This window comes from Tyto alba, unplaced genomic scaffold (assembly GCF_018691265.1).
Source record: "Tyto alba isolate M040663 unplaced genomic scaffold, T.alba_DEE_v4.0 Super-Scaffold_22, whole genome shotgun sequence".
Lineage (NCBI taxonomy): Eukaryota > Metazoa > Chordata > Aves > Strigiformes > Tytonidae > Tyto > Tyto alba.
The window spans coordinates 35169839-35182837 of NW_024881296.1; the positions used below are offsets into that span (position 1 = coordinate 35169839).

The 12999-nt window shown below is 37.5% G+C and overlaps 1 protein-coding gene across 1 annotated transcript in view; it reads left to right on the forward strand.

The window, feature by feature from the left end:
* Window positions 1-10057, forward strand: part of TRDN (triadin) — a 236943-nt gene extending 226886 nt beyond the window's left edge. Inside the window, 1 exon segment of the mRNA XM_042796218.1 lies at window positions 8914-10057. Within this exon segment, the coding sequence (XP_042652152.1) occupies window positions 8914-9056 (143 nt within the window). The 3' untranslated portion in view covers window positions 9057-10057.
* Window positions 10058-12999: the final 2942 nt, after the last annotated feature.

Sequence of the window (12999 nt, forward strand, 5' to 3'; positions counted from 1 at the left end):
TGAAACACCGATAAAGTCTGGTTTCTTTTGTGTATTTAACAAATTTCCTGAGTAAGTTGGGACCACAGACACTCATAAGAAATGGAATAATCTTCTGGGTGTTTTTTGCTCATTGGTAAGCATTATTTTTGAGAGGTGTATTTATTCTTTTAAAGTATAAATATTTTACTTTCTCCAGACCTTGCAGTCCCACAATGTTTGAAAAAGAGCCATCAAGGAGAATGTGATCTGAGTTCTCATGACTATAGCAATGTTGTTGTTAGTTTTTAACTCTGCTACTCAAACACCTATAGTACTTTCTATTAAATAACTTATTATCTGACAGACCCCCTGCTAAAATGGATATGAAAACTTGGATGATCTCTGCAAAGATGAGCAATTAATTGCATTATATCACAGGCATTTCGAAAGGAGCTTTGAGAGCTACTTTCTAACCATTCTTTTTCTTTCCTTATTCGAGACACAAAATAAGTTGTAGAAGAAATCTTCTCATGAGGCATTTTCTTTTTTTACTTGTCTATGCATTGTCTATACAATGCTAGAAAAATGTCATTTTAAGGGGAAGTTTTTAGATGTATAGAATTGTTTTAAAGTAGTAGTGATATTTCTTGCTTATGTATAATGGACATATAAAAGTTTTCTCCTTTTCCCCCTCCACCTTCCCATTAAGCATTGTACTTCCTGAGAACGGCAGTAGTGTGGCTGTACAGCATGCTCAATAATAATAAAGTTGAAAAGAATTTATCAAAAAAAGATAAATCTAATTTTTGAAGCAAATCATGTTGTTTTTCAATAGCCAGTATCTAAACATGGACCATGTTGTGAATTTAAAAAAACAGTATTTGGTCTCCTGCATAGGCCTTCAGCATTCAGCTTTGCTATTCAGAGAAATGGGATTTAATTAAATGTCAGTTACACAATGCCACTGAGCACAAAGACTTATATACTTATTTTAGAAAGTGTGAAGGCAAAAATTTGTGATATTTAACAAGGATTTCACACCACTTCCCTTCCCCATCTGCCCCTGGTCAGGTTGTTGTACTATAATTTTGCTGAAATGGTAAGGAAAAGAGCCCAGATTATTTGACAGGGAATGAAACAGAGCAAGGGAGAAAATACCTGCTTCACTTTCTTGCCCTTTAGAAAGTGAAAAAAACTTCAGCTCCCCAATCACTGAAACAAATCTTCTTTGTTCTTGCATGGTTCAGTTTTGATTGCTGAGCCAAAATACAGTATGTGCACGCCTGAGAAGCAATCAGAAAGAAATTAGTGCAATTGTTAATACTTTCCTCTTACTTATAATCACTTAATAATTAGATGTTTCTAGTGCTATGATTGCCTGAATTTTTGTGCTTTGTTGAACTGTTTAATTCTATTAAGAGAACCTCTGAGTGAAGAAATTTGATTCAAACTAGAAAACAGTGGTAATAAAAATTGTTTCTTCAAACATTCTCTGTAATTTTCCCTAATAACCAAACTGTTGTTGCTAAAAGCTATTGCTTTTTAATTAATGTTTTATTTCATGACTTGCTTTAAGAAGAGCTATCTGAGCCTTATAGAAATGGGACTTTAACTGTTGTAACACATAAACAGGAACACCTTTATATTCTTCAGGATCATTAAATTTTATTACTCTCTGATTTTTCTACCCCCTTTCCTTATAAGATCAGAAAAAATGACTACCTTGAAAAAAATAATTTATTAGTTTGTTTGGATGACCATAATTCTTTACACAAAACTCCCATTAATTGCTTCAGTAGGCACCTGAATGGTAGTTTAGACCTCTGAATGGTAGAAAGCTACACCTAGGTAGTCTTCTTTAAAAATATACTAAATAATATTAACTCAGAAGAAACTTTCATAAAAGTTATCACAAGGTCACTTGATATCCTTAGAGCTTAAGTGTATTCCCAACTAGACTGCATACAAGTAAAGAAGGAAGTTAAAACTGTTTTTTCTCTTTAATTACACATTCCCAAACCAGACACGCTCCTTATTAAGTGGAGCTAGAGCCTATCATCCTTTGGAAACTGTGAATCAATACATATGAAGCCAAACTCTTTTACAGTGTCCTGACACCTTGACTTATTAAGCTCTGTCATGTCTCTTAGGATGGAGTGCCCTCATATTTATGAATTTTCTTAAAGAACTACTTCAGCTAAATCAGCATGGAAACAATTCCAAAATAGACTGCTTAGTATATAAGGATCTATAAAGGCATATAAATATGTAGGATGAAAATGAACAAGTCAGTGCTTACTTAACACTGAGCTTTTATAGTCTCTCTTCCACTACAGGGTTCTTTTAACTAGCTGACAAGTGCTTAATTGCCTGTGTCCTGGTAACTGGGCTTCTCATTAAAATCTTTCCCCATCCAGATTTGCCACAGAAGGGGACCCCTGGTTGAGGACCCCTTTATTCCCTTTGTATAGAAGGTTCTTCTGGTGATCTATTCAGACTTCAAACTCCTCTCTTTCCATCAATACCTTAATCCTCTCAGCAGAGAAATATTTGGGATCCTACTGACACTTCATCAGTGTCTGCTTTCTCATGCTTTCAAAATGTAAATGGATGAGTGTGAATCTTTCTGCCCAGACAGCAAATAAAGACTGTTAACCAACATAAGCCATCACAATGCAAAAAACTGTAACCACCTGTTAAGCAATATTCAAACCTGAGTGTGAAGCTTTCTCATAAATTGATTCTAATATTCTATACAGATTCACACAAATTGATAATTTATGACATACAAGGTGGATTAAACACCTCACTGTCTTTGTCAATGATGAGACACAGAGTAATCTGGGATGGTAAAGGACCATGTGGATGACACCGTAGTGGTATCTGTAGAGGATATGATAGATGTGTATGCTTTGAAAGTTAGCTCTGATTCTGGGATGTATTTGGACTTCTGTGAGCCTGTCTGCTGGTTCTCAGCCAAACCAATTCTGCTGGTATCTTTGCCTTATGTGAATATGTGGAAATGAAACAGTATCTAAAATCACTGTTTAACTATTCCAATAATCTCGCGGCTTTGGGATTGTATTTATTCTCTAGTGTCTCTTCCCTTACTGGGACTTGTGTCAGCTAGTTGTCTTTTACCTGTTACCTGTTACTTTTTCCACTCAATAAGCTTCAAGAGAACAATTAACAATGAGTATTATGTAATTTGCATTCTATATCCTCAAAACAAAATTAATAATCATTGAACAATCATGACAATTGGGACAGGTGCCTGAAGATTGGCAGAAAGCAAATGTTTCTCCTATCTTCAATAGGGCAAGAAGAAGGACCCAGGGAACTACAGGCTGGTCAGCCTCACATCAATCCCTGGGAAGGTGGTGGAGCAGCTAATCCTGGAAACAATTGCCAGGCACATGAAGGACAAGAAGTTAATCAGGAATAGTCAGCATGGATTCACAAATGGGAAGTCATGCTTGACCAACCTGATGATCTTCTATGATGAAATGACTGGCAGTAGATATTGTTTACCTTGTCACCAATAAGGCTTTTGGCACTGTTTCCCGTAGGATCCTCATAGAGAAGCTGATGAAGTACGAACTAGACAAGCAGACAGTGAGGCGGATTGAAAATGGTTAAACTGCCAGGCCCAGAGGGTGATGATCAGTGGCAGGACGTGTAGTTGGAACCCAGTAACTAGCGGAGTAACCAAGGGGTTAATATTGTTTCAATTTATCAATTTCATTAATGATCTGGGTGATGTGGCAGAGTGTACCCCCAGGAAGTCTGCGGATGAAACAATACTTCAGTGAATGGCTGATATACACAGGGCCATGTTGCCATCCAGAAGGGCTTCAATAGGCTGGTTTCCTCCTTTCTGCTGAAGAACTGAAAGCATCAGGAGAGTGCTCTTGCAATATTCCTCACATTTTTTGAGATCAGCCCTCCGTATGAGATACATGTCACTTAGAGATCAAGAGCACACATAAGCTCCACGGAATACTTGAATAATTTTTGGCTGTCTATGGAAAGAGTTTAGCATTTCCTTCTGACCAGCTCTAAACTTCACACAAACCTTGAAACTAGGGGGTTTTGCTCATTTCTCTGCTTTCAGGAACTCATCTTGGCTGTTCTTACACCAAACTGATTTCCACCCAGGCAAAAATAATTCTAAAAGAACAAAAATCACTTAAAAGATTTCTCTCTTTTTGTGAGGAAAAAAAGTGCCCATTCCTTTCACAAAGTGAAAAACAAAGAAGCAAATACCACCTCCTCCAGCCTTTCAGAAATTAATTCATCTTAGGTATCAGATGTCATAAAAAAAAATTTCTACATTTTTCCAGCATTGACTTTTTTGTTTCCTCAGTAGTAGTCATAAGGGAAATATAAGTAATTATGTGAATTCTCATAAACTACATCCTAAACAAAAGCATAAGACCAGATACAAAGCTTTTTTTTTTTTTTTTTTTTGTCTCAGCTAAGCTGACAAAAGACATCTAGTGTTAAACCACATTTTGCTCCTACTGTTCATCTTTTTTTGGTAACATTTGCCTTCAAGACATGAGACAATACATTCAAAGTGAGAACTCTCTTCAGTTTAAGACACATTCTATATTCACACTGAATGTGAGAATTACAAAGACAGAATGGGATGCAGTTGTAGTCTTATTTGCATGAAAAAATTCAAATTGTTCTCCTGACTGTCTTCTATCGTAACACTGTTGCAGACTCTGATACAGACACAGTTCCAAAGATGTTGGTATTTTTGAATGAACTTCTTATTTGCATGTTTTAGAGCTCAAGTTTGCTAGATAAAGCAGTCAACGGGCAATATGAAAGTGTAATAGTGAAAAAGCACATAGAAAAAGGTGTAATTCTGAGACCATGTCCTCCTCCATAGTCTTACTACATGTGCAGCTGACTTTGTTTTGCTTAACAAGTTAGAATATGCTAAAGACAGATCATTCAGTTTATAGAAAGTGTGAATCTCATCAGCCATAAAGAAGAAAGACAATATATGAGATACTAGAAAATATATTTTTAAAATAATATAATAAAAAATACAACAGACATTTGCAATATGTCTACGTCAAACTATGGTTGCTGGAGTAGATAAAATATAAAAGATCCATCCCAGGAAGGCATGTTGATTAATTTTTCTTTTAGAAATTAGTAGCTTTGTACTGGGAGAATTAAATCTGCAAAGACAGTATGGAAAAAAAGGCCTTTTAAAATAGCTTGACTATCACTCAAAACCTGAAAATGCCCTCTTTCTGTCCCTACAGGTGCAAGAATAACACCTTGCTTACTAAATCTTGTACTCTGATAACAGTATCTACGAGATCTCACATATCATACTACGTGTCAGTCTTTTCAGTTCAGTGTTTTAGCAAGTGAATCTGCTTAATTTATTCATGTATAAACATTGCCTTAATATTAGGATAAATCCATGAATCACTGTGCTTTAGTTTTTCTAACTCCAAACAACAATTTGAAAAAAATTTTTCATTTCACAGTGAAACATTTCAGATTCATCCCAATGATGTTCCAGTTAAAAAGTAAAACATTTTTTTTTAAGAAATATTTGTAGGTTATTTAAGAAAAGTTTCATTTAAGAGTTTTGAAAATCAAAAGGTAGAATTTTAAATTTTTTTTTTCATATATCCTTTGTTATTTATAAAGTTGATTTTGGATATTTGGGTATTTTAAATCTTCTACTATAGTCTGTTTAGTATGGATGAAAAAAGTACTTATTTTTTTTAGTATATCCTTCCTCAAGATAAAACAGTTGACAACAAGTTTTAATTAAGTTTTTTGTGGACTTTGATTTTTTATTTTTTTATTTTTTTAATCAGAATCTATATCTTCCCCTTCAGTCAGAAAGGTTTACTCCATTGGAAAGTTGTTACAGCTTTATTTCTCATTGGCTGTACCTTTACCTATGCCTCAGCAGCTATGAGAACCTCCCTACAGATTATTTCCTCTCACTGCTTCACTCACACCATAGAGGAGACCTCTGTCAGTGTCAGTGTGGAAGGAGCCCTTGACCATGTATGTGGATACATGCCAGTTCAGAGCCTAATATTACAACCCACGCAGACCCTAAAGGCTGGACCCTTAACAAAGCATGCTGTCATTAGCACCAAAGGAAAATTTTGTCACAGAATTAGGTTATCATTTTCAAAATGTGTGAGCGCTAAAGAGGAATAAAGTATTTTACCAATGATTTTGACTGCTGGCTGACAGCAGAGTGATTCTCCAAAACACTAATCTTGGAAGACGGTATGCTGTAATATTCATAGATGCTTGAGCCTCACACCCCTTACACATTTCTGGAAGAAGTGTGATTGTTTTTTCCTCCTTATCTTAAAAATTCTTGTACTTATTCTGCCTTTTCTAGTCCCCTTGTTCTTATTCTCATCCCATTTGCAGTGTTTTTCTATCTTCTACTCTTCAGTCTTTCCCACTCTCAGTTTGACCACAAAGTAAAACTTATTCTGTTTTTTCTATCTGTCATGATCTCCAGCCCTCGTGTTCCTCCTTGCCATGTGGTTCCCCTGTCACTTTTCAGTCACTTCACCACAGTCTCTTCACACAACTATGTCCATTTTTCTCCTCAAGCTCTTTGGTCAACTTGTACATCACCTATTTCTTCTTCCAATCATCCTAAGAATCACCTGTCCCAGGCATTTTTCTAGATTAGTGTTCATCTCCTACCATGACAGACCACTCTTTTTTTGCTTGGGCAGTCACAGTCTGCACCATGGCTTCCCATCTCAGCATCATCACCCTTGACACAAAAGTCAGATGTTTTCTGCCCTCAACATTGCCCCTCTGGCCTCCTACGATACCTACACTTTTTAAAGAAAAGATTTTTTTTATACCAAGAAAATAAAACCTTTTTTTTTCCTAGTTGTTTTTATGGGTTTGTTTTTGGTTTTGTTTTTTTTGGGGGTGCGGGGGGGGGGAGGGGGAGGCGGGTTAAATATGCCTACATTGTTCTTTTGGGTTCTTTGCCAAAAAATAATCTCAGCCTGCAGCTAATTTCAGCACTGGAAGTTTCACCACAGGTAGTTAAATATGGTAACAAGTTACTGGAATTAGAGTCTTGTGAAAGGAAGTAGCCGGCAAAGTTATTAAAAGTAATTACTATCATCTCTATATCTCCTGAGCTTCTTCTTTATCCTACATTTTCCTGATATTTTCTGAAGACAGTTGATAAGTAGCAGGCTATATAAACAACTGAATGTCGCTTCAAAATGTTGCACTCAGTATAAGCACATACTTGCCAAACAACAGGACTCATTTTACAGACACTATAGGTATCTCAGAAATAACACAACCAAGGGTGATCTTTAGCATTACACATTCTAAATAGACATAAATTTTAGATTTTTTTTCAAACTAATCATATTCTGTGCCTATTTATCAAATTTAGTATTACAGCCCATGTAACTAGTTTGTGGCTGTTGGCCAAGTTTGCTCTTTCCCTATCCCTCCACAAATTTAGTGGCTTTTAACAACAGACTGCAGGTCAGATTTTCAAGTAAAATATACTTCTTTTAGTTAGATTTACTCACAAAAGTTACCTTAGCTCAAGAATGGAGTAAGTCTACTTGTTGAAACTCTAACATATCCCTGAAACTTTCTGATCTTGCCCAAGTGCCTCGGTAAAATGGCCAGTGGTAGAAGACAGAGCACATCGACAGCATGCACGTAGTCCGTGGCTTGTCAGGCCTTGGTCTGTCACACTTGAGCTGTGAGCTCTAGTCATGAGAGTTGCTTTGTCTCTGTTTTCTCAGATTCATCTCACAGAATAACATCAGAAATACTGGAAAAATGAGAGAAAAAAATGTTTCCGTTCTTAGATTTAGTAGAAAAGCAGTAAGTCCTTTGCAGAAGGATCTGATTTCCAACTCCATTTTGAAGTGTGCTTTTTAGATACCAAACACTTAACCTTTGCACAGGTTGGGCAAGAGGACCACAGAGGATAATATAAGTGGATTGAATACACTGGCACTTCTGACACACCACTCTCTGTTCAACCACTTACTGTGACTTGGCAGTAAATAAATAAAACCTGCATCTCAGTTTATAACACAGGGACCCTGGAGTCCATCTCGGTTTAGAACTGCCACCGGGAACAGATAATTTTTTTTAATATGGGATGAACAGTAGTGGAAAGAAAAAGTTATCAGAAAATCAATTGCATGAAAACTAACTTGTTTCAGATGCCAAAATTCCTCCAATCATTTTCCCCAACACATAACTGACTAATAGTTATCGTTTAAAATCTTGTCAATGTCAATCTCAGAGTGCAAAACTCAGCTTTTGGAACAAATTAGGTCAATTCCGTCTGTGCTAATGTGTTTTTGAAAGCTTTTAAAACTTAATGGAAATAAGTGCAACTAAACAGGCTACTTCTCAAAAATCGAAAGGGAGAAAACCTCCCTGAATGTGAAAGACTAGGAATGAAGTACTGTCACTTATGATCCCTTTATTGAGTATAAAAGATAATTCATGTGAAGCCTAATAAAATATGTCATTATCAGTATTAGATGTGAGTCATTCTGGAACTCCACAATGTATCTGAAAGTGGATGTGAAATATAAAATCAGAAAATATATGTGTGAATGTGAGGAGCTTCCATTCAGCTATCCCAAAATGCAATTATTCTGGGAGAATTAGGACTATAACACTAGAAGAATAATGGGTTTAAATGTGAAATTGTCAACAATTTCTCATCTTGTGCTGCAAAGATGACTCATTGAGCCTTTTACCTAAAATCTTGTTGATATGTGGAACCTGGCTTTTGATCACATTAGAGTTTTGTGCTGTAACTCACTTAATGGTAATGAAATTATACAGATATTTTCTGAAAGAACATGGAATAGACTCATTGCCCCAGTTTGGAAGCCATATATATTAACCATCTCTTCCTTGTTTTCCTAGCTCCTGTCCGCTACTTTCAATGTGTCTTCCTAAATGGACCTAATGGATTTGGACTGCAATTTCCCTCTAATCCCCCTTCAAACAAGGAAGAAAAGACTCACTCAAAGACTTCCAAGAGAAAGACAAGGAAACCAGGGCAGTAGAGGGACTGAGTCTTGTGATCACTCACATTTTGCACTTTATCTTTTCTGCTGAGGTCCACAGTAGTTACAGTGGTACTTGTCATTGCAAGCATGTGATCCACTCGGATACATGTGCCTGGAAAAGTTTCCATGGGGCAGAGGCAAAACAAGCAGTAATGAACTGTGTTTGACAAAGGTAGAAATGTAAAAGTGCCCCATTTCTCATGGAAAGGCTGCAATGCTAACAAAGCATTGACCTGATGGTGTGTGTGAGCATGTGTGTGTGTTTTCCTGCCTCTTTTGCTCTTGTTTTTCTTTACCTACCTGTTCACCATACAAGTGAGTCTGTTTTCCATTTAATCTTATCTAGGGAGTGAAAAGTTGAATGTAGCTCTTATATCAGCAAGATTGCAAGTCTACCTGCAATCCTAAATCATTTCCTCTTAACGTTCAAACAAATTGCTGACAGGAAAAAGTCTCACTAAGTCATGAAAATGTGCTCTGTGACTGGTGCTATTTTTATGTCTCATTGACCAGTGTAGCCTGAAGCTCACACTTTCTCGGAGCAGCTCAATATTCTGTCAGTAAGTTGACTCTGCAAGTCACATTAATGATGAATATTTCTATTTAACTTGAAGCAGCAAAAGCATGGTCTCTTTGTCCTGCCTGTTGGTGAAATACAAACTCTTCACTTCCTAAAGCCCAAAGTGAGCAGAGAAAGTGAAACAAAATGGCAAAGGTGAGGAAAACCAGTGTTTTACCAACATGAAGGCCCCAAGAAACAAATTTAATAATTTTAGTACTTCTCCTTTTCTTCTGTGGGTAAATCAGATCGACTTGCAGTGAAGACCATATAAACGGAAAATATACTGGCCAACCATTTGCTATTAGCAAAAGTTAGAAGAACAACCGTGGTGTGAAACTAAGGCAACCCAAATTTCCAATAGGTAAACATGCCAATTTGATGCAATCTCAGATCAGTGAACAAAAAAACCCAAACAAATTAAAACAAAACAAAAGAACAAACAAAAAGCAATCAAAAAGTCACCAAACAGAATTATATTAAGTCATCTGGGCAGCTGATGTTGCTAGATGAAATGTAAGGACTTCTTCATAGGACACTACTGTTGAGAACTAATAGATGAGAACTGGAAGTAGATATGCCAACCCTCAGCCTTCTTTTATGCATTTATGCAGAAATAATGGGTTTGTTGCCTTGAGAAAGAGATGAGATGGCATTTGATGCATGTGAAGACACATGACTGAAAAATGGCATCTCAATTGTCTGTACATCTGGCAATGTAAATAATCATGCATTTTTGCAAGCTGCTATTTCTTTGTATTTCTTTACTATATTTTTGCATTTAATCTGGGAAATGTACAGCAATGATCTTAGCTATACAGTTACCTGGTGAAGCAGCATGATGCTCTTTGTACAACCTGGCTACTTGCAGAGCCTGAGCACACCAGTAACTATATACTGCTTTTTTATTTTTAGCATAGTTCAAGATAACGTCAGCCCCTTCCCCATCCTGGCCAACCCATTCTTACCTTAATCAAATAATTGACTCACATGAGTTTTGGACAACTGAATCTTTGACAGGTTAAATCAGAAAGCTTTGCTGTTACACTGCTGGTTCAGGCTGGTACTCTCTGATTAGTGGTCATGACCATACAAAGTGGGTTCTCGGTCTTAATGCACTCTCATATTGCACAGGTCCTGTGCTGCAAAAACTGTCATTGCAACAAGCAGTCTAGACAGCAGTTTCTGGAAGGAAGTAGGAATAAGTCATGCCCTAGGAGTAGCTCTTCCCACATAGGAGCACACTGAAGATAAAATTGTTCATGGTGAATGCCTCCATAGTCACCTGTGAAATCTGCTCTGGAGAGAGAGCTGCCAACAGAGAATTATTCATGGTAAAATGACAATCTTTAATTTTCTTTCAGTGGGCCTTTTTATATTTCCAGTGACTTTTTTTCCTTCCCAATTTGTGATTTTATATATATTATTATGGATGGTATTACCCTAGGTTTTTACTGTGAAAGCTTTCTTAAAATGAGGTTATAACTTTATGAAAATCAGTTAATTTAATTCAAGACTTTATATAATTCCAATAATCAGGATAAAATTTTAATATAATATAAGCTGTTATTCTTTTCAGCTTCTTTTGACATTTTTTTTTTTTCATTATAGTTAGCCTTAATCATTTCTTCGCATTTGGGTTGGGAGATGACAAAAATATGTTACAGAACTCATTTCCATGTTTTAATTAGATATCTGAAAGCTCTGGAAATATAAACAACTTAACTGAATGAGTGATATAAAATCAGTCATTTATTGTTATTTCCTAATCTCAGTCACTGCCCTGAAGAACAGGAGAAAAAGGTCCGCTCTCAAAGTGGCAAGCATTTTTCTCCTTAAATTCACCTGGAAACATTAAAAAAATTACTTGAATTGCATGGTTTTACTCAAATTAGCCTGAAATATTGCAAAATCATATGCTGTTCGTTATCCATTTTGGAAAATAAAGAATATAAACCTTGTTCCAGTGGCTGTGATATATTTTTCTGTGAATTCAGAAGTGGAAGACAACAGTTTACATATGTAAGTTTTCTATCCCTGGTAATCTGAATATCATCTGAAAATCATCTGAATATAAAGATGCAGCATTTCTTAGAATCAGGCTGGAAAAATTAATCATTTGACATTGTATTTATTCCTAACGAGCTTTTTACAATACTTATTTTATCTAGTCTTCTTACACGCTTTGTGGATTAGACTCAAACATACAAAAAGCTAAATGCTTGTTGTAGTTATTCAAGGTAGGACTTCATCTATACCAAAATCTCATATGCTCATCTAAGTGGTTATTTAAAATACAGCTGCACAATCAATACAGACAAACCTGCAATCTCCAATACGTAGTCTTTAGTACAGAAAATTGGGAAAACAACCACCAAGAAACTAAGAGAGCAAAAATGGTGAGATTTCCCCCCTCCCCTACCCCCATAGGAACTATGGCTTGCCCATATCAGCAATTGCTAAAACAGGTGAGCTGTTGCTACAGCCTGAAGATAGCACAGCTGCAATTGTGCAGGTCTGTGTTGGGGTTCAAGAATCCTTTGCCCCACAGAGTATGGTGAGCCTTCCCACGTGGGAGGGATTTTGCTCAACAGTTTGGCCATGCCGTTGGATCAGTGTTTCTAATCCTTTCTTGAAAAAGTGCACCTTCCTCTGAGATGCTAAAATCCTGCTGACGTCAACAGGAACAGTAAATTTCCAGAAGCTCTGAAAATCAAGACATGACCAAACCCAATGAGATCAATTTTGCACTGCTCAGCCAAGAGTAAATTGCCCACCCCAGAGAGAGCTGCCTGCTCTCGCTAGTGTAGTCCACAGACCCCATCAGCAGCCCTCCATCCGTGCTCAGTGTTTCACGCTTCTACCCGCATCACAGCTGGAGTCCAATTTTATCCATTTTAAAACCCTCCAGCAAATGGGAGCTTTTCTCAGTGGCTCATTTCTATTGCCCTCATCTCCAACACAATTTCTGAGGGAAGGTTGAAAAGCCCATATAGGAAGCTATTTTGGTGATTAACCGTGCCTGTATACCAGGTGCAGGTGCCCAGGCGCTGGCGGGGGGCAGCGGGGCGGCCCCCGTGAGGGGAGCCCGGGGCTGCCCCATGCTGGACACGGCCGGTTCCAGCCGGTTCCAGCCGGTTCCAGCCGGTTCCAGCACACCCAGCGCAGGGCACGGCTGGGCCCCACAGCTGAGATGGCGGCTCCCGGGGGAAAGCCTGTGTGAGGAAGGGCAGACAATGTCACAGAGAGAGAGGCAGAGGGAACAAAAAGAGCGAGAAGCAGCAGAGGGAGCACCAGGGTCGGAAGAGGAGGAGGAAGAGGAAGTGCTCCACACCAGAGCAGAGATTCCCCTGCAAGCTCTGAAGGACCCATGATGGAGCA